The 20,531-nt window shown below is 50.9% G+C and overlaps 2 protein-coding genes and 1 non-coding gene across 8 annotated transcripts; 1 reads left to right on the forward strand and 2 right to left on the reverse strand.

The window, feature by feature from the left end:
• Window positions 1–1,157: 1,157 nt before the first annotated feature.
• Window positions 1,158–15,694, reverse strand: TIA1 (TIA1 cytotoxic granule associated RNA binding protein). Of its 5 annotated transcripts, XM_075523840.1 has the most exons (13): window positions 15,498–15,694; window positions 10,822–10,918; window positions 10,257–10,355; window positions 9,659–9,713; window positions 9,455–9,487; window positions 8,077–8,164; window positions 4,377–4,452; window positions 3,814–3,922; window positions 3,228–3,323; window positions 3,053–3,137; window positions 2,335–2,458; window positions 1,659–1,798; window positions 1,158–1,421 (listed from the first exon to the last, which is right to left on the reverse strand). In XM_075523840.1, exons 1-13 carry the CDS (start codon window positions 15,521–15,523, stop codon window positions 1,298–1,300), a joined length of 1,152 nt encoding a protein of 383 aa, XP_075379955.1. In that variant the 5' UTR covers window positions 15,524–15,694; the 3' UTR covers window positions 1,158–1,297. The 5 variants fall into 5 exon arrangements, with proteins under 5 accessions (XP_075379955.1, XP_075379956.1, XP_075379958.1 ...); XM_075523841.1 differs by lacking the exon at window positions 9,455–9,487; XM_075523843.1 differs by lacking the exons at window positions 8,077–8,164; window positions 9,455–9,487; window positions 9,659–9,713; ... (1 more) ...; window positions 10,822–10,918; window positions 15,498–15,694 and adding an exon at window positions 7,207–7,298.
• Window positions 15,695–15,927: 233 nt separating this feature from the next.
• On the reverse strand, window positions 15,928–15,998 carry TRNAG-CCC (transfer RNA glycine (anticodon CCC)). The gene has a single exon. It is a non-coding gene; the product is annotated as a tRNA-Gly (tRNA).
• PCYOX1 (prenylcysteine oxidase 1) lies at window positions 15,961–20,093 on the forward strand. 2 transcript variants are annotated; one of them, XM_075523837.1, is made up of 6 exons: window positions 15,962–16,187; window positions 16,292–16,498; window positions 16,973–17,147; window positions 17,641–17,852; window positions 18,149–18,301; window positions 18,640–20,093. In XM_075523837.1, the coding sequence occupies exons 1-6, from the start codon at window positions 16,097–16,099 to the stop codon at window positions 19,296–19,298; spliced, it is 1,497 nt and encodes a 498-aa protein (XP_075379952.1). In that variant the 5' UTR covers window positions 15,962–16,096; the 3' UTR covers window positions 19,299–20,093. The 2 variants fall into 2 exon arrangements, with proteins under 2 accessions (XP_075379953.1, XP_075379952.1); XM_075523838.1 differs by lacking the exon at window positions 16,292–16,498 and having other exon boundaries at window positions 15,961–16,187.
• The last annotated feature ends 438 nt before the right edge of the window (window positions 20,094–20,531 follow it).

Raw genomic sequence — 20,531 nt, forward strand, 5'->3', positions numbered from 1 at the left:
CTGAAGGCTGGTCAAGAGGTAGGACAGAAAAAGTCGTGGTTTTTTTTTTTTGGCCTCCGAACGTTGCAAAAGACCAGGTTTGCAGAGCTCCGGTCTTGCACTTCCACTAGTCGGGTGAAACGCAGTCACAGGACGAGCCCGGGCTATCGGGGGGAATTTGATCCAATTATTTAAAAACCAAGAGATGAATTTGGCGTTCCAAGAAGACCAGAGAGTCTGTTTGATATCCGCATGCAGAAAAAAATTAAGAAAAAAAAAAAAAAAATTTGAGGCGTAACTCAGCTCAAAGGACTCGGCCTCCTACCTTTAAATAAGGAAACGTACAAAGGCGGTTAACGGTTGTGCAAAATTATTAATTTGCGAAGATATTTTACATAATCGGTACGTGGCAAGGTAGAAATCGGTAAAAAAAACAAAAAAAAAAGAGGAGAAAAAAAAAAAAAAGGGGATTTGTCACATTTTAGTCACAGGATTTTCGCTGTCCCAGGGTTGGAATCCTCGCTGACGGGCGGGGGCCGGGCGCCGTCCCCCTCTCCCCATCGTAAGGCAAAGACGACCCTGAAAAAGACGCCGAGATACAAAACCGCTGTAAACGAATAATTTATCCTCGGAAAAAAAGAGAAAAAAAAAAAACACCCAACCCCCCCGGTGTAACAAAAGCGGAGAGACGGCGGCTCTTTTAAAACAGACGGTGCAAAGGCCGAAGAGGCGGCGGCTTCAGGATTGACACGCTTTTGGCTTCTGGTTTTCGTTGTACAACGGTTTATAATACTTTTTTTTTTTTTTTTAAATCGTTCGGAATGCAAACTAGAACGGCGCGTTACTTCCGAGGAAAGGAAAGGAAAGAGGGGGGGGGGGGGGGGAATTAAAAAAAAAAAAAAAAAAAAAGGTCGACGTTGTGCAATTTGCTGCCCCGATTTTCAGCGGCAGTAGTCCCTGCATTGGCTGTGTTTCTAAAAACGTGGATCCTTGAGAAACACAGAAAGGAGGAAAAAAAAAAAAGAAGGCAGAAGTTGGCAGGCATCCAGCATCACGTGGCGCGGGGTTTGGGCGGTCGGGTTTGGTTTTGTTCTTTTTTTTTTTTTTTTTTAATACAATGCGGATGACAAATTTCATGATTAAAAACGCTTTTTTTTGTTGTGTGTTTTCTCTCTCTCTCTCTCCCTCTCTCTCCCTCTTAAATAAATACATCGTATCTGACGCTCGAGGTGATAAATCCTGTGGATTTATCCGGTGGATAATCCAGTGGATCGAGGCTCCGCGACGTTCCCGGCGGTTCCCCCGACTCCTCTCCTGCTCAGGGCGTCTCGAAGCCCGCCACGCGGTATCCCGTCTGGTTGGTTATCACGCTCCCGTTCTGCCCCTGCGGCGGCTGCACGCCGTAGTTGGCGCCCATCCACGCCGCCGAAGACTGCGTCTGACTGGCGGGGTGAGGGGCGGGGGGAAACAAAACCAAACACTTCGTTAGGCAAATGTGTCGGGAACGAGGGAGAGCTTAACGAGGGTCGCTCTCCAAGCGGGGCCCGTCCTGCGTTCCTCGTCCCAAGTCTCCGAGGAACGACGGGCCAGAACGCCTCGGCAGCTTTTACGCTGCTACCGACTCGGATTGTCACCTCCCTTGGGGGGGGAAACGGGATGAAAAAGCTCAAAATACTCACTTAAAGCCCTGCTGATTCCACGCTTGCCCGTACATCCCGTAGGCGGGGACCTGCCAGCCGTTGGGGACGTACTGACCGATCTGGGCGTTGCCGTACCACTGGCCCCACTGCCCGTACGCCGGCGGGTAGCCGATCTGGTTCTGCAAGGGCAAACACCCGGGTGTTCAGCGGCGCCCGAGAGAGCGGCCATTTACGTCGGACTCCGACGGGGGCTTACGACTGCGCTCGCCAAAAAAAACCGGCACTGAAACGGCCAGGCAGGCGCTCAGCCGGGCACCCCTTTGGAGTTAGCGAGCGTTTAATTACTAGAGCGCCCCGTCGCAGCCCCCCACCCCAATCAGCAGCGCGGTCACCGCCTCAAATATCCGCAGAGATGCGGGGAACAGGCGCGGCAGCTCCGGCCGCCCTCGTGCCAGAGGAGACACGCCACGGGCCGGATGGTGTTCTGCGAGCTTTCTCCATCGCGTGTTTTTCCGTAACGGGAGTCCGCACGCTCCACGGGATTTAAGACCTTTGATTGTGAGTTCGGAGAGCTACGCTCTGACGAAACAAGCCGTAACGTAGGCGACGCGTGCTGCGCCACGTCTCTAACCGGCACGCGCACGGGCTTTACGGCCGCTTAACGGCAAAGCCTAACGAGCAAAGCCGTCGTCTTTAGCAGAGGAGAAGTTCTGACCTGCTGGACCGGACTGATCATGTCCGGCGTCTCCTTGCCCCAGTAGCACTTCACCACGTGTCCTTCTATAGTTGTTCCGTTGACGGAAACGATCGCATGCGCGGCACTCTCGTGAGAATTAAACCTGTCGAAATAGAAGTCGTGCCAATATAAACAAGTCACTCGGTGAGGAACAGCCAGAAGTGACCCCCCGAGAGTCCCCGCTAGCTCAGCACGGAGCTGGGCTCCGTCACAACACCAGCCCCACCGCAGACACGTCCTCCTGTCGCCCCCACAGCTAGGCTACGGTCGCTTTGCCTGTCTCGGTGTCGTAACTCTCCCTAAATGAATCGGAAAATTCAGCAGCAAGGAAAGCAAGTCAATTTATAATTATTTCTCGTTATCTGGAGCCTCGTCCACAGAGAGATGAGGACGCTTCTGGAAACAACCCAGCAACCCGACTGTCTGCCTCTCTAACTCTGCCTGTGTGATCACACAGGAGGAACAGACCGAGATCGCTTACGATGAAGGGCACCGCACCAGTTTAGACCAGCAAGGGGTTTTTCCTACTTGTGCCAAGAGCGCTACGAGCCGCGACTCGCTCCCCGGAGCAGGCTGCTGTCGGAGAGGGCTGCTGTAAAGTTTGGCATACACCCACCCCTGCCCCGCTGACAGCCAAAGCACGCGACCCCATAATTCGTATTAAATTCCTCAACACGCAAACCGCAGGACGGCCTACCGTACAAAGGAGTAGCCTTTATCTGGGAAGACTCGAATTTCCATTATCTGCCCGAAGGGAGAAAAGGTCTGGCGCATTAGCTGTTCTGGAGCAGGGAGAAAGAGAGGTCAAAATGAGGCGACCGCCGTCGTTACTCAGAGACATTCAACGCGACGGAGGCTTGAAGCCACGGTACCTGTCAGTCCCGAAGTAACACCTCCGCAGTACACAGTGCAGTTGCTCGGGCTGGACTGATTGACCACATCGTCGTAAGAGAGTTGTTTGGCGTTCGCTTAAAGAGATTTTTACAGAGCTTTTCAGTGGCTCAGACACACGTTACGTAGACATTCTAATCCCGACTGGCACGAGGTGTCGAGCACAAACTGCAGACACCTATCAAGTAGGTCCGATATACCTAATTTAAAATCTCTCCACTGGAAACGCTCTCTTTGACACAGTCCCGCTTTGTATCACAAGAGAAAGCCCTAAAAGCGAGGGAGCAAGGTTAAAAAGCCAGAGTCGTCCCGGCTGTCTAGAGAGAAAGCAAGCTTCCAACCCGAGCGTGCAGCAGCCAAAGGAATCCCCCCCGCAGCGGTCGTACAGTCGCCGTAGCGCAGGAAGCTGCTTTACCGAGGAGGTCTGAAACTGTTCGAGAGCGCCTTCGCTTTTAGGACCCGCTTTCCCTCCTCCCACAATCTCCACGGCTTGCAGCTCGCCCTTTTCTCTTCCTCCTTACGGGCGTGGCGAGCGGTTTGCAAAGACGCAAAGAATTGAGAACCTACATTCGTATGTACTCTTTGGAGCCGGAGGTTTTCTCGTCGCCCAGTTCGTTCTGATTTGCCTTCCACCGAGCCACTGACCGCCCATCTGCTGAATAGCATTCTCTGCATCCTGTCCACGAGAGAGGGAGAGAAGAAAAACCCACCGTCGGCATCTCTTCCTTCTGCGACAGAGCCAAACGAACGACATCGCCGCGCGCCCGCCCTGCCCGACGCTCGCAACGTGCCGGAAGAAATCCTACTTCAAGAGAAGTGGTTTTAGGCAGGACGAAGGACACTGTCAGGCCTCGCTGAGCGCAGCCGAGACCCTCACGATCTACAACAGACGTACCGTCGCTCTCTGTCGTTTCTACGCATCGCTCCTTTGGATGTCGCTCGCCACGTGCTTTAGAAATGCTAAAGCAGCGGCAGAGCGTCCCAACAAAGAGAGAGAAAAGCTTCCCCCTCGACAGGCAGGGAAGGCAACGCCGGAGAGAGATGGGGACCGACAGTACTCCTTCCCCGCAGCGGCCGCTGAAAATCATCGTCCGCTTTCCAGGGGCGCTCGAGACCGTGCCGCAGCTTACCCATTTATTGAAGAAGGAAACGAAGCCGTATCCTTTAGATTTTCCCGTCGCCATGTCCTTAACCACACGTGCGTCTCTAAAAAGCAGAAACGAGAGCCAGTTCAGCGCCTTCAAAAGACCGCCTTACTAAAACGACAACTCGAGTCACACGTACAGCTTATTTTCATGTTTCACCTTTACTAACGTCAACTGTTTATTGCACCAGCAACACAGTCAAAGCAAAAGGCTTCTTTTCTAAACAGAACTTTACTAATGCTTTGCCAGGTAGTAGCAAAATTAAACTTAATTGTGTAAACATGCAAATCAATAGCTTCTCTAACAAACGTATGTACTTTACGACAGTTGGCTCCCGCTTCAAAATGCTTTTACAGACTGTTAAGACACAAAGCATGGTCAAAGCAGCTATTCAAAAGAATCACTTAAGGCACGTAGCTGACTAACATTAGCTGAATGGCTCTCTTTAACCGTGCAATTTTTAAACTCGCTAGTTGCCAACACATTCTACCTACTCATTCAAAATATTAAATAGAAAAAATGAAAAAAGATAGGAATTAAAAGGCATACGTCGCCTGTTAACCGAATTCTTTAATTTTCTCGGGTCAATTCGTTACCCCCTTTTTGGACTGTGGGCAGCTGTAAATTTTGAGAGATTGACATTTTCAGAAATTATTGAAGAAAATAAAACACCGAAACATTCACGTCTTAAACTACATATTACACATCATTTAAACTGCATTTGTACAACAGCAATCATACAGGACCGATTGGAAACTACGAGATATAAAAAAAGCAAAAAAAGCAAAAGTAAAAAAAAGATTTATAAAAGTAAATAAGAAAACTACAACGTTTGTCCACTGTGAACTGTAGCTTGTAGTTAGCCATGGCAATTCTGTCCATTCTTCAGAGACACTCTGCAAAATAACCAGAGCCCTATTATTTGAGATTGAGTTAAAAAGAGAACCCAGCTACAAGAGCTAAACCCCACTCGTGGAACGCCGTTCTACAGCGTTTCTCAGGCAATTTGCGTACAAGTTAGCCGAGGGTCGAGATGCTCTCGCCTACAGGCCACCCTCTCCTCCCCTCCTTTGCCCCACACATACAGGCATTAAAAGAACAGAAACAACAACATAAAACCAGTCAGAAAGTCATGCAATGTAACTTACGGCTGTATAAAATAATGGGGTTCAGAGAAACGAGCGTTAACATGTGCACAACATTTAGCATTCCAAGACTGGCGAGAAAAGTCACAGTGAAGAGAAGGTTCGTTACGCTCGTTTTTTTCAGCCTGACAGTAGCGGCAAATGCTGCATCGTAAGCTTAATTCTGGCGTACGTTAGCCCATGGCGCCGACGCCATCGCCGCAGGCCCGAGGAAAATACCTCTCCCAAAGCTACAGTAGAAATGTTGTTTCTTTCCTCTCTGTGAGACCCCCCCTTCCCCCTTTTTTCTTCCCCCCCTTCTTGGGTTAGGTCAGAATTTGGGTCATACGTTACAAATTGCCTGAGAAGAGCCACTTTGGTAAGCTTAGATCGGTTTGCTCTGAAGAGCCTATAGAGGGAGGGGGGGGAAAAACTCATCTCTACTTACCCTCAACTGAAAACTTTGAAAATAAAGACTTGAGAACAAGTGAAAACATGCGTACAGCAAGCATAAAAGGAAACCACAATGAAAGTGTGCTTTTACAGTGATTAAAAAATCCCAATGCAAAGAATTACCAAAATTTCTTATGTGCTAATCATGCAGTAGTTCAACCTCGGTGTCATAAAAAAAGAGCTCAGTTTAGCACCAACGAAGACAATGTTTAAAAAAAAATAAATAATAATAATAATAATAATAATAATAATAATAATAATAATGAAATATTCCGTTAGCACCACATTTCCAGAAACTAGTCACTGATGAAGAGATGAAGAACAGGTAAAGTCAAGTAACTTCATTCGACTTATGAGACAGTAGCAATATTTTTCCAGGTTTAAATTTAAACAAGGAGAAAATTTAGGTCCCTTCGGCTTTATTGAACCCCTCGGGTTTGGAACAAGAGTTCAAAGGAGTCATTACGGGGACAATTCTTAATCTACTGCTTTTGTGGGAGGAAAAGGACTGAGTTTCGTTCTGGACAGCCAGTTTGAGCCAGGGCAAACCGCGAGTTTTCCGTGTGTTAGCTCTACAGCTGCGCACTGCGTACCCCAAAAGCAAGAGCATCGCTCCCCCTTCCCCGTCACCACCACCACGCGGCAGCAGCTCTGCGTCCAAAAAGCTCTTCTAGAAAAGATGGGACAATGAGCACGGCCCCAGAACTGCGGCCCACGGACCGATGCTCACTGTGATTTTATACTCCCCTAGCTGACATTCAGGCGTTACTTTTTTGCTTCAAGCTCAGGAGGGGTTTTGGTTTTTTGGGGGGTCGTTCGTGAAAGGCGACCGTCCACTGAACTGTCACCTCAGAAACCCAGTGCTGACTCAGCTAGGGCAAACTCCCTGGCACAGCTCCACCGCAGTCCCACCACCGCGGCTGTCTCTTACTGCCTCCCCTTCGCACTCATTCCAGCAGTTCAGACCTACTTGAGAATCCCTCATCCCTTCCATCCAGACCACATTTGGCCAGAGGATAAATTGACTCTCCTTAAGGAGTCCGACCCTCTGCGTTTCTTAGATGACAATTACAAAAGATGCAGTCAAGCGTTACAGTTGTCTGAAGCAAGTCACATTCAGAGCATTTTTTTTTTTTTTTTTTTTTTTTAAACCTTATCATGAGAGGAAATCAAGCTGGCATTAAAAGAGTAATACACTGGACTCTGAGGGGAAAAAAACAAACAAAAAACAAACTTACTTCAATTAAATGCTTCACTACACAACACGCCAAAGCACTCTATGTTCTCTTACATCACCATCAAGAAACTTCAATGTCCAGTACAGACAACACTACAAGGAAAATTAATGGTTTACATTTGGAGGATGGAATGAACGAACCGCTCCTTACTCTGCTACACCCTGAATGCAACAAACTGGCAGGTGGAGACCTGCGAGCACCGTTCCCCGTTTGTAACACGTTCGCTTGTTACGCCATCGCTCTGCACCGCTGGGATGAGTGCAACTCCTTGACCCGAGATGCCCCGTGGTTTTGGCCGAGCTCTTTGGGTCAAGGGCTTACGCTGACCCAGCGCCAAACGCTTCGAGGCCACTCTAGCTGCAGCCTCCGGGCGCCTCAACGAGTCTTGTGCTAAAAAAAGGTTCGTTTTGTGGGAAATAGGAATTTAACTGCAAAAAAACATTGGCTACTGGTGGCTGGCACACCACGGCTAACAAAAAAATCCAAAGCCTCACAAGACGTGAACGTGCAAACAGACTCGGTCACAAGCCGTACAGCGTGATGGCGATCTGATCGCTGAGAGGGCCAGTGAAATGCAAACCCCAGGTTTAGGAGTCAATTTTTTCCAGCGTTGCTTTGCCAAACGAGGCAAGGAGTATAAAACCAAAGCAAGTTGGATGCAACTTTTCTAGGAAAGCAGAACATACTATAAAGGAATCGGGTTACACGTCCCTGCCTAATGCCCGACTGTTCAGGCTCGAGTCGCTGTACGAACAGATGAATGTATATTCCTGCACTGCGACAACTCTCATTCTTTACTTACTGAAACATAAGGCTGCCTCCATTTAGGAGAGGTAACTTTTAGTTCATTTGCCCTAGGAAATTACTTACGATATTCTTCCAAACGGCGCAAAAGCTGCTTTTATATCTTCAGTTGTAATTTCTGGACTGAGGTCTCCGACAAAGACATGGAAATGGTCTTTTTGGGAAAAAGAGAAAAAAGGATCTTAATGTTTGAAGACGACCCCCAGCCGCGCGCGCACACACGCACACAGAGCACAGCAATCTCACGTCGCACGGCTTTCCGGCTATTATTAAAAACTACGTGAAGACTAGAGTTTACTATGAAACAGAATTTACTGCTGTCCGTAACAGATCCTTTGCTCGGCAGTGCTACAGAGCCAGTGGTTTTAAGGATACTACAGTGACATATGGCATTTACGTTTCGTATTTTACAAACTGCTTTTAAGACCAGCCAGCGTTTACTGTACAAAGCCTTAAACTACTGTGCCAAGACTACACGAAAATCTTTCTCTCCGTATGCTAGTGTTAAGCTTTGACACAGCAGGAGATAACTAGCTATTCAAAGTCTGGTCAACTGAAACATCTAGCAGATTCAAGAAACGCAGGATAACACTCATTCTAGAGCAGGACGTGTTTCGAACCTAGCCACGACGTCTGGTTTAACACCACAGGTTGTGAAGAACAAATCAAAAAAATACCTTGCATTGCAACAGTTTGCTCTTAAAGCATTTGAGTTCTCAAAAGCCAACAGTTTTGGTTGCCCAGCCAATACACCATGTGAATCCATGTGAATTCAATGTGTGTGAATCCATGTGCAAGTGAACTAAGACTGAAGGCAACAGAATGGAAACAGTAATCCCTTCAATTTACGTCAGAACCATAAAAAAGACGCACCCGAGAGGAACAACAGTCCTGTATCTACGGAGTTTTCCACTACAATCAAACAATACGTCACATACCACCCTAGCAATACACTTATTGGTACTACAGCAGGTACGAAACTCTCGGCTCCGCTCAGACACCAATGTCGTTTAGCCCCACCGGCCTGCAGAAATTCAAAGCTTGCCGCAAACAGCAGCAGTCCATAGGCTCGCCGCGAGCGACGGAGCCCAATTTTGGAAACAGTCTAGGTACTCCCAAGGAGCCCGTCTGCAGGAGCGTATACTGCAGTCTCTCAGGGAGCCAACTATTCTGCCTCCATAGCAGGGGACAAGGGCTTCTGTTTGGTTTTTTTTTTGGTTTTTTTTTTTTTTTTTTTTACAGTTGCACGCAGGACAAACAGCTGGAGATCAGCATCAGAACTACACAGTGGACACTAGATCACTTTCTGATGCTACAGGGAAATGAGAGGGAAGTCTTTCCACAAAAAAATAAATTCATAACGATCAAAACCCCATACATAGCTTCAGGTGGTTAGTGAATACCCCTGAGAGATTTCATTTTATGTGTAAGAAGATACAATTACCTTGTGAACGCTGTGTGTTGACAACGGTACTACCTGATGACAAAGATTAGATTTGTTCTTAAGTTTATTAACACAAACACATTAAATAATATCTTAGGATTACGATCAAAACATTACTGCATATAATTGTACGATGCTTACTGTTTATGTTTAAAAACTACTTGTACAAATCAAAGACGTACTCAAAGCGTAAGCGACACTTACTGCTGGTATCTTTCTTCTGGCTGCTGGGGGTCGTCGCCCAGTTCACTTTGACCTCCTGCAAACGTTAGTCGCTCACGTTAGATCAAGCAAATCCCAACCGAGCTCAGATACCTCCAGCATTTCATTCTGACACTACGGGGACACCAGATGTGGAAGTTTGGGGTGAAAGCTCAAGTTTAAGACACGTTTCTCAGGAGAGGGTTTGTTCTTCTGAACTGTGTTCCACCAGTTAAGAGCAAAGACAGGAAACAGACCTGGCCTGGGAATTTGGTTTGGTTGGCTGGGTTTTTTTGCAGGGGCGGGGAGAGAGAGACCTTATCCTAATACGGTCGGCAGAGTTAAAATATTCCTTATGCCCGCTGTCTGTGAGCCTTCCCCAGTTCTACATCCCCCCTTCCCTCTGCATGCTTCCTACGACAGTCAAACACCTCTCCTCGTTAGGCGTGTCACGTTAAGACCTCCGTCCAAACGAAGCGCCTAACGTTTGCAGCATATCCACTTTGTCTCAAGTGGTATTTCACCCAGGGATATTTCACCCGCGCCATCTCAGACAGCCTGTTTTTCAACTCCAACTCACCCTGTAGACATGACAGCTTACCTTACCCATTATCTTCCGGCCATTCATAGCAGCCAGTGCTGCAGCCGCGTGCCGGTGCTCATAGAACTCCACAAAACAGTACGGATCATTTCCAGCTGTCTGATAAAAGAAACAAACAAAGGATTACTGATACAAACCTCTTAAAACTGTCCCCTCACTACTCTACTCAGCTCCTTCTTCGTTACATCTAAATGTCTCAACACGGATAGGCGTTTTTACTCTACACTGAGACCACAGTCAATGCACAAACAGTGCTCCTGGGGGTTTCAGTTCTGCGTTAGAAAGGTAAAAGTACGGCAAGGAAGCACTCGTCTCACCTCATCTCGTCTATGACACCCACATATATCAACCTGTTCACTCCCTCTCGCAATATCCACCCATCCTTAAATTTAACATCAGAGACGAGGCAGAAATGATGCCAAAAGTACATGACTCTGATCTCCAGCCTTATTACACCCCTTTAAAGCGGTCATGCCGTATTTCCAGTGGAATTCTGAAACATGCAAGTACGGCCCAAAGCCATCAGCTACGAGAAACGTGAAAATCATTAGGTGAAGGCTCTTACATCCATTATCATTTTGCAGTTTTTGCATGGTCCGATCTGGCTGAACAGCTGGAGGATTAGAGCTTCGGTCACATCTCTTGACAGGTTCCCCACATATCTACAGGATCAAATAAAAAGTTAGAAGCCATCCTGACGCTCCAGTCTGCTCGTCGGTAACCGAGCAAACACAGCCCAAAGTTGTTCCCCGAACACCCAACCTGCCAGGTTAGGCTGTCGAAATGAAGCGTGCGGCAGGACTATGTGCCAACTCGTGGAGCAATGGGGCAGAAATTGTTCGGTGACAGTGGGCAGCAACAGCGCCTGCCCTCAGTCCCACCAAAGGTCTGCAATTCTAAAATCTCAAAGCTGAACGGAAAGCCAGATGTGGACAATTCGACCTACCAAATGGATTTCCATGTACAGAAACGGCAGTTAGGACAACCATACGCAGCCATCGTTCACCAAGCACCGTTTCCCTAGCTATCGCAGCAGCTCAGTCTGGTGTTTAGCAACCACATTACACAATATTTCATCAGTTCCTTTTAAAAAAAGACGCATCGTCTGAAAGCATGAGATCTGCCTCAAACAACCAAGGGCAAACGTGCTCCTCCATCCTCCTCCATGTGAAAGGATCGGCCTCCTCAAGCACAAACAGAACCCGAACCCCTGCTCCGATTTGGGATTTTGGCATTCTCAGCGACCAAGATCATCCTTGATCCACAGGTGGGGTTTTTTTTGTTGTTGTTGTTCAGCCCAAGTCACAGGATTTTTAAAAAAAGCACACAGCGAAACCTCAGCTCCAAAGGTGTGGCAGCACTTTTCCGCAAAGCAACGTTATGTGGCAAACCACGGCCTCTGCAACGAGAACCGCAGCCAAATCGCACTGCTGAAACCATGTCAATAAATCAGCAGTCCTCCCTGTCTCGGTGCAAGGGTTGCGAAGATGTTGTAAGAAAACAACAAGGCAGCAAACCCAGTGACTTCTCACGCTCCTTCTGTTGACACAAGGCTGTGAACAGCCTTCCTGAAGAGATGGATGCACTCCAGTATTTGGTTTAGCAAGAGAGAATGGGGGAAGAAGACACACAGCCTCTGTTTTCCTGTCAGGAATGACCCAGCAAGTAATTTGAACAACTATTTTAGGTGGGACTCAGAATCGTACTCCTTTTTAAAATCAACACATGCTTCACCAGAATCAGATCGTCACGGGCATCCTCTCGCTCAACAAAGCGAGCAATCCCTGCACTTCTGACAATGTTTCCTTAAACACAGGAAGGTTTAGTCCACTTCCATTAAGGCAATTAACTGTGTGCTTGATAACACCAGGACATTATACCCTGCGTCAAGTTCAACCGGGAGTCATAAATAGCGAGATTTCCTCTCTTTTTTTTTAATATTATCGCCATTTGGATAATGAATAAGCCAAAGCACTAAAGCAATGAGACTCTCACGTCACCTCCTAGGTCTAAGTTTATTAACAGTTTACTTCTAACTGAAAGTTTCCTAGACACAGTGTCTACACCCTGACCTTTGCACTCTTGCTGGATTTTCACCCCGATAACCAGACAGGCACCTCCTGAAGCATTCCCTACCTTTACACCGGATTTAGCTGGAAAAAGCAGGATTTAGGTAAGCGAGCTCTGACAGCCCCATGAAACTCTGCACGGCCAGACCTTTTAAAATGCATCCTCGAAGGATCAATGCAGCAACATATATGCATACATACACATGCATGAGAGAGCAGTGTAATTGCGCACTAGGTGTTGACCTACTTGCTTCCACACAAAGGTAAAAACAAAACTTGGCTCCGCACACACGGCCACGCAAGCAGTAACGACACACAGAACAAGAGCGTCCTGCAAAACGCTAAAAAAAGGAGGGAGAATCGTAAAGCACATTGGTCACTCAAAAAACAGCTTAACATTGTACAAATTCAGCAGTGTTTTTCTCATGTTATTTGTCAGCATAACCTCATTACAAGTAGCTGTGTACGTCTGCTGCTCGCTCTCTGCAGCCAGCAAGTCTGGAGAGGTTTCTCCCATCCACCAGCTAACAAACTACAACAGACTCCTGTGATGCTATCAACCCTGCCGAGATCGACGGGAAAAACACAGAGCTGTAACCCCCCGAGCGACAATCCCTGTGTTATTTTCTCTGATGTACTCTCCCCGTGCCACACTCGAACTCTTTGACCACCCTAACCTTTCCACAGAGTTCCAGTGCAGCTCTGTTTCCGTGTAGCTGGCACATGGGCAGGGTCCAGCACACCCGGACCTTGTCCAGGACCAGTTATACAAGAAATAACCGAGTGCCGAGGTGACCCTGCCAGGTAGGGCCAGCTAATACAGGAGGAGACCCAGCCCGCCTGACAGTTCTGTCATCTCCTGCACCTTCCCCATGCCTCTCTTTCCCGCTAATTGGATTCTCATTAATGAGTTGGCTGACGTTTCTTTGCAGATGAAGGACTATACTATACAAGGCAAACTCTGCAGACAACTCCATTTATTCACTGCACATCGATCAGTATACAGCTTCTTGAAAAGTAATACCAAACTACTGAGTGTTAGCACTTCTGCATCTTTTTAGACACACAAAGTAAAGTAGAAATACACATATTCCACAAGCATCTACGTACTTCTGTGAAAAATACAAACAAGAGGTCTTTGTAAAGTTCAAAAACACCGTCTGCCTTGTAACCGCTCTTCAAATTTATAATCTCTGCCGTTGAAGAGTGGCTTTCAAGGAAGGTCACTGGCCACGTGAAAACGAGCTGCCTATCCAGGAAATCATTTACATAAGTAATGCAGCTCCTAAGAAACGCCAAGGCTCTAGCAGCCCCCTTCAAAGAAACAGGTTACATGGAAATGGCAAAAACAAGAAGTTACTTCCAACAACATCTGGAATCCGTTCCAGAAAACGACCTAAACATGCTAAGGGAACTAAAGGAAAAGGCACGTGCGTTGCAGACCACTTTGGTGGCCTCTCATGACGCAGCAAGACAACGCAAGTGAGGAGGGAGCCCCGTAACCCACGTCCCGATGGGGTTTCTGTAGCACTACCTACAGAAATCCTCGTGCGATCGAATATTTAACGCACGCTTCAGACCCGAGCTGGAAAGAGATTCTTTTTAGCTGCGCTTTCTGCCTTCAAGCTGCTGGTTCTAAACCCAATCTGTGAAATTCAGCTCGTGACAATCCTCCCTAGGACTTGAGAAAGTCACTCGGAGTGATTCAAATACCGTTCTCAGTACTCTGCTCAATAGTCAGTTCTGCAGCTCAGAAACCCGGCCGTGTTTATGCGATGAGCCGCACGTGCTCAAGGGCAGGTAATTTATCCCCTCGAGCACACCCATGTACTGCTGAGACCGCTAAACTCTGGACAACGATTTCATTGGGATGGGGGGGGGGGGGAACAATTTTCTAAATAAGCATGTAAATATGCCAACAGGTCTGACCCATGTTTGCAGACGCCAAGAATAGTTCCCAAAATGCACGCACTAGAAAGACAACGGGATCGTATACACAGGGAGGCAGACAGAGTGTTTACCGCTCGGGAAAGCCTGGACCAGAGGAGCTGGCATGAGTCACGTAAGAGTCTTGTTTTCCTGCAGTCACTCAGCCAAGTCATTTATCAGCCCTCGGGGTAGATGCAACCATCATCCAAGGGCAGAACTTTCCCCTCACCTTGGCAAGATTCCGTCCCCCTCCTGTCTTTCCTCCCCTCAAGTCCTGTACTGAAACAGAGATCAAAGCTTACACTGAGGTGGAATAGAAAGACCGGAGTCTGTGATTTCCCCGATCTAAACGAGGGAAACCGCTCCAGATAACGCCTGCCACAGAAGAGGAGAGAAACGCACAAGCAAGAGGTGCACAGGAGCTCTCCTGTGCCTTTCAAACACAGCCAGCTGCAGGAGCAACAGCCGACCGAAAGCCCAAAAGCCTCTTGACAGCAGCGGGCGTCAGCTGCCTAACACCGCCAGAAAAGTTGCTTGTAATTAAGGAACCCCGTTTATGATTTTAACAGGGCTGCCCTACAGCTACCATTAGTTCCTCGGGAAATAACAGGCTCGCAGCATGCTTGGAACACTGGGACAAGGGCCGGTTTCGCGGGCGCCCCCCGTTTATTTCCATCCAGCTGTTGAACATGGCAGTCGGGCTCCAGCTTTTAGGCCAGGGCAGCCCCCCACCCCCCCCACCCCCGGGAGCTGACGGTACTAACATAGCCCAGAGATGGCAAAATTCAGCCAGATGCTCGCGAAAACGTACAAGGAGCAAGTACCGGGGGGGGGGGGTACATCTCCCCAGCCCGCTTCCCTCCAGACGTGAGCTGGAGAGGCCCGGGAGAAAGCCCAGGGCGGGGGGCAGAAAGCCGGTGAACAGCACTGGGAAGCAAGACGGGAGACAGGAATAGCGGGGCATGGGCGGAGGGGCTGGATCCGGCCCGGCCGGGCTCCCCCCGGCTCTGCCGGGGCCGGCCCGCCGTGAGGGGAGCCGGGGCCGGGTGGCCGCAGCCCTGCGGCGGGCGGGGGCCGCCCCCCTTGGCACCGAGGCGGCTGAGGGGCCGGGACAGCCGCCACTGCCCGTCGCGGAGGCCCGACCGCGCCGCCCGGGCCTGAGGGACCGTGCGTGAGGGGAGCCCGGGCCGCCCCTCCCCGCGGAGCCGGGAACAATAGGCGGTCTCGCCCCCTCCCCACTCACAGGGTCTTGGGCATTTCATCCTCCATGGCGCCGCCGCCGCCCCCGCCCGCCCCGGCTCTTCACGCCGAGCCGGCCCCGCGGCCCCGTCAGCGCCTGGGCAGCCCGAGCGCGGCCGGCCCCGCCGAGCCCGAGCGGCGGACAATAACCCCAATGGTCCTCGCAAGATGGCGGGTGGCGGGCGAAGGGGCCCGGCCGGCCGAGAGGGGGCGGCAACGCGCATGCGCCCGGAGAGGAGGCGAGCCGCCTCCGGATGCGGCTTCCCGCCCGCCGCCGCTCCCGCGCATGCGCCCCGCCCCTGACCACCGGTAACCGGTAACCGGAATGCTTCCCCCGGTGGCAGCGGGGTGCGGGCCTGGCCTCTCCTCACCCCCGCCGGGCGGGAAAATAAAAATAAGAGAAATAACGAGGGGGATGGGGGTAAAAGACATTGTGCGCCGCCCGGGAATCGAACCCGGGTCGCAAGAATGGGAATCTTGCATGATACCACTACACCAGCGGCGCGGCTGTTGGGGCTCCGCCGCCCGCCGCCATGATCCTGCGGCCCCGCCGCCGCGGCGGGAACCAGCTGACGGGGCGGTCCCGCCCGCCGAGCCAGCGCCATGCCGGCCCTCCGCCTCCTCCTGCTCCTCGCCGCTCTCTGCCCGCCCGTCCCGGGCCGCCGGCCGCAGCGCGATGCCCCCGGCAAGATCGGTACGACGGGGGGGGGTGGGGGGGGTGGGGGGGAACCGGTGGAGGGCGGGGGGTGGCTGCGGGGCGGCGGGGGCAGCGCTGACGGCCGGTGCCGGTTCTTGCAGCCGTGGTCGGCGGCGGGATCGGGGGGGCGGCCGCCGCGTACTTCTTGCGGCAGAAGTTCGGGAGGAGCGTGCGGCTGGAGGTGCTGGAGAAGGCGGCGGTGGGCGGCCGGCTGGCCACGCTGGAGGTGGAGGGGGCCGGCTACGAGGCGGGGGGCTCCGTCCTCCACCCCCTCAACCTGCACATGAAGCACTTCGTCAAGGAGCTGGGTGAGTGGGGACCCCCCCCTACAATCACCCCCCCCCCCCCCCCCCAAGGATGCTCCGGGTCCAGCTCTCCCGCTCTGCTGGGGGGACATCCCCAAAAAGAACAAGCCTTGGTTGTCCCCCCCCTCCTTGCCCCAATATCCCCCCCTCCTTGCCCCAGTATCCCCCCCCGCTGCACCCCAGCCCCCCAGGAAAAGGGGACCCACATCCCAATGCAAATGGGACACCCCCCAACATGGGTGATGAATTATCATAAAGGTCCAAAAGTCGCTGTAAATAACTCCCTGGCTCCTGGGCAAGAGCTAATTAAGCTTTCCACATCCTGGGGATCCACTCTTTAATTGCTAACCCCCAATCAACGCGAAGCTAGGTTGTCTCGGGAAGTTAAAATCGAGGCGTAATATAGTTTAGCTCGTAATATAGTTTAGCTCTGCCTTTTATTGAATTACCTTTTTTTTCCCCACCCATTTCTTCGAGGCCTCTTGGTTGCCCCAGCGCACGGCAGCCTCGCAGGCATTTATAACGGGGAGGAGTTCGTGTTCGAGGAGAGCAGCTGGTACATCGTCAACGTTCTCAAGCTGCTCTGGCGCTACGGGCTCAACCCCCTGCGAATGTACATGTGGGTGGAGGACGTCCTGGACAAGTTCATGCGGTACGTCGGGCCCCTGCTAGGGAAAAGGTGGGACAGCGGCTGCAGGAAAAGGCGCGAAACCTGCTGCCGAGTTGTAAAAATTGGTGAAATCATCCTGTCCCCATTGAGAAAGGAGTCTCCGGGTGCCCTCTCTCCATTGCCGATTATTTTCCTAAGGAAAAAGATCGAGATAAGCGCTGTCGTCGTCATATAGCAATAACAAGAGGCTGCGGTGGAAATGCGCGTTAGGTGTGGGATGTCCCATCGGCCTGGCGCCGGGGGGCTAAAGAGAATTAAATTCATAACCGTGCACAAAGCGCTTTCGTTAGGAAAGATCAGGAAACGAATACTGGAGGTCCAGGTCTACTTAGGCATGTACCGCTTAGGCTAGGGCTTGGCGGGAAGGACAAGCCCTGCTGCTCCCATGAGGGGCTGTGAGATCCTCCACAGCTTCCGAGGGCCACCGAGATAATTAACAGCTCCTGAACACCTATTTCTTTGTCTCCGGTTAAAGGATCTATCGCTACCAGACGCACGACTACGCCTTCAGCAGTAACGAGCGCCTGCTTCACGCCCTCGGAGGGAACGACTTCACCCGCATGCTGAACCAAACCATCGATGAAGCCATGCAGAAAGCCGGCTTCTCCCATAAGTTCATAAATGAGGTGGTTTGTCCGGCCATGAGAGTCAATTATGGGCAAGGCGTCAACATCAACGGTTTCGTAGGCAAGTGTTTCGTAGGTTAATCTCCCAACACGTCTGTCCCAGGGACCTCGTGCTCTTCATGGGTGTTGGGGTTCCTCCTCCCCGGGCCGGTACCGTGCAGCAGTACGTCCCGTGCTGGGTCGCTGCCTTACTCCGACAAATTGCTGGCTAACGCGACCTGTTCAGCCCTAGCCTTCAGCACGCTCTGTGCCCCAAAGGGATGTTTTTTCCCCCCCCTAATTTTCCACTTTGTTTCAAATACTCCCCTACAGAATGACGCCGAACAAGCCGCTCTAATGATCGTGGTTTCCTTGTAGGTGCTGTTTCTCTGGCAGGGGTGGAATCGGGCCTTTGGTCGGTAAAAGGGGGGAACAAACTTGTCTGCACCGGCCTTATCTACGCCTCCAAAGCTGAAGTTATCCCTGGTACAGTTTTGTCTATAGAGCCAAAAATCAGACCCAGACCCACGGGTGAGTTGCGTTCGCTTTCCCTTTGGCGGGGAGGGGAACGGCACGCTCTGGCAGCTGGAGCTGGCCTCTGTCACTGCTCGGCGGCAGCTCTCGGCAGGCCGAAGCAACAGCCTGGGTCTTCCTCGGTCTTTTAAGATGAAAACTAGGCTCTGCTGAAAGCCCCCGGTCTCGGCACTCCCGCGGCTAAGCTGATACTACTTTATAAAGCTACTTCGGCTCGCAGCGAGGCATAATTAGTCTAAACGGGATGGCGTTTTAAAAGCCTGGTGTTTGTCAAATGGGATTCCCTCCAGCCACGGGGCGGGATAATTGAGCTCTTCTCCCGCTCTTCTCCCCAGGGGACCCGGTGAAGCTCTACCAGGTCACTTACAACACTACATCGGGACTAACGGGGGATACGTACGACATCGTCGTCATCGCTGCTCCGCTGAGCCGCAGAATGGCCAACATCGCCTTCAAGAACTTCGACCCTCCTGTCCCAGAGTTCCCAAATCCTTACCACCAGACTGTTACGACGTTAGTGCACGGACGATTAAACGCCTCCTTCTTTGGTTACCGCGACCCGTCCGCCTTTCATTTCGGTGCCATCTTCACTACGGAGAATCCCAAACTGTTCATCAATAGCCTGGGGGTGGTGTCTCCCGTGGAAGACGTAGGCAGCGAAGGAAAGCTGCCCTTGCAATCGGCCGTCTGGAAGGTGTTTTCAAAGGAGGTGCTCACCAAAGAGCAGCTGAACTCGCTTTTCTCCTCCTACGACTCCGTCAAAGTGAAGAAGTGGTTGGCGTACCCCCACTACAGCCCCCCGGAAAAATGCCCTCCTATCATCCTCCACGACAACATCTACTACCTGAACGGCATCGAGCGGGCCGCCAGCGCCGTGGAGATGAGCGCCATCGCAGCCAAAAACGCCGCCCTGCTCGCTTACCACCGGTGGTACGGGAACAGCGACAGGATCGACCAGGAAGATTTGCACGAGAAGCTGAAAACGGAGCTGTGAGCCCCGCGGAGCCAACGGCCGGGTGCTCGCGGGAGCGTCCGCAATGCAACCTCCGGAGATACGGCTCCCGTACTGTGTTTAGTCGCGATTAACACTAACGAACGAGGAACTCCTTGCTTAGCCCCTAAGGAAGAGGAGACACCCAGCCAACTCGGAGAGACTAGGACAGCAGTGAAAAGGCAGAGGAAGCTTTCCCAAGCGAGCTGGCCCTTGCTCAAGCAAACTCCTCGATCCATCCCCATGTGACACTACAGAAGAGGTTTTAGATGCCATATTGACCCCAAAAACGCCCTCCACGGTAAGGAGTCTGCCAAACTCAGGATCTGCATCACTGTGATGAACCCGTGCACGTCGCTTTCCCTCTCTGGACACGTTTCAGGCAGGGGAAAAAAAAAATCAACTTCTTGACTGTAAATTTCTCTGCTTGAAGTATTTTCTGAAGGGTATCTCAAGTAGTTACTCCTTGGGGTGGGACTAGCGCAGTGGAAATTGGGGCTGCGTTCTTAATTTGCTTCCAGAAGAAGTACTGTAGCTTACGGGTGGGGGGAGAGGCCTGCTGCTTTTTAAGGGAGCTGCCAAAACGGGTGGTAAGTAAGCAAAACCAGATGCCCTTCGCCTCGTCACGGTTTGAAAGCGTTAATAATTTAGATGATCTGACCCTACAGGTTTGAATAGGTAAAAACCCTTTTTGTGAGAACATTGCGTCCCTCGAGTGTATCTAATATCACTGCGATACCTCAACCCTGTCTGAATATTGCCGTTACGAATAAAATTAGCGCACCGTTTGGGAAGTAAGCTACTGCCGTCGCCTCGAGATCGCGTACGGCGGTGTTGGTTGCGTTGCTCTGTCTGGGGCTCGACCATCCGACCGATCTTGTAGTCCAGCCGCATCCTCGCTGTGCCACGGTGGACGCAGCAGCAAGAAAAGCTAAAAAAAAAAAAAAAAAAAAAAAGTTACTGTACTTAGAGTTGGTGTTATCCCAGCAGAACGCTTTCTATCCCGGCGGAACAGACTTCCCGCTGCGGGGAAGGCCGGGAAAGTGAAAAGCAAGCTCGGGATTTGTGCTCGTGGGGTCTGACAGAAGCCGAGTCCTTGCCAGACGCCTACGGCCGTGCTGGAGCCATCATCGGATTTTCTGAGAAAACCCTTTGAGCTCTGCCCAAACCTCTCGGCCTCCTCAGTGGTGCCTGGGAAAGCACTGAGCACCTCTCTATATTAAAAATGCAGCAACA

This window comes from Mycteria americana, chromosome 23, assembly GCF_035582795.1.
Source record: "Mycteria americana isolate JAX WOST 10 ecotype Jacksonville Zoo and Gardens chromosome 23, USCA_MyAme_1.0, whole genome shotgun sequence".
Taxonomy (NCBI): domain Eukaryota; kingdom Metazoa; phylum Chordata; class Aves; order Ciconiiformes; family Ciconiidae; genus Mycteria; species Mycteria americana.

Excerpts from the sequence above, each read along its gene's own strand:
- PCYOX1 (XM_075523837.1), top strand. The coding sequence starts at position 16,097 with ATGCCGGCCCTCCGCCTCCTCCTGCTCCTCGCCGCTCTCTGCCCGCCC. Across the intron at positions 17,148-17,640 it reads GTCCTGGACAAGTTCATGCG|GATCTATCGCTACCAGACGC; the intron begins GTACGTCGGGCC and ends CTCCGGTTAAAG. Across the intron at positions 17,853-18,148 it reads CAACATCAACGGTTTCGTAG|GTGCTGTTTCTCTGGCAGGG; the intron begins GCAAGTGTTTCG and ends GTTTCCTTGTAG.
- TIA1 (XM_075523840.1), bottom strand. The coding sequence starts at position 15,523 with ATGGAGGATGAAATGCCCAAGACCCT. Across the intron at positions 3,138-3,227 it reads TGTTACTTCGGGACTGACAG|AACAGCTAATGCGCCAGACC; the intron begins GTACCGTGGCTT and ends TCCCTGCTCCAG. Across the intron at positions 2,459-3,052 it reads AAAGGCTACTCCTTTGTACG|GTTTAATTCTCACGAGAGTG; the intron begins GTAGGCCGTCCT and ends CTATTTCGACAG.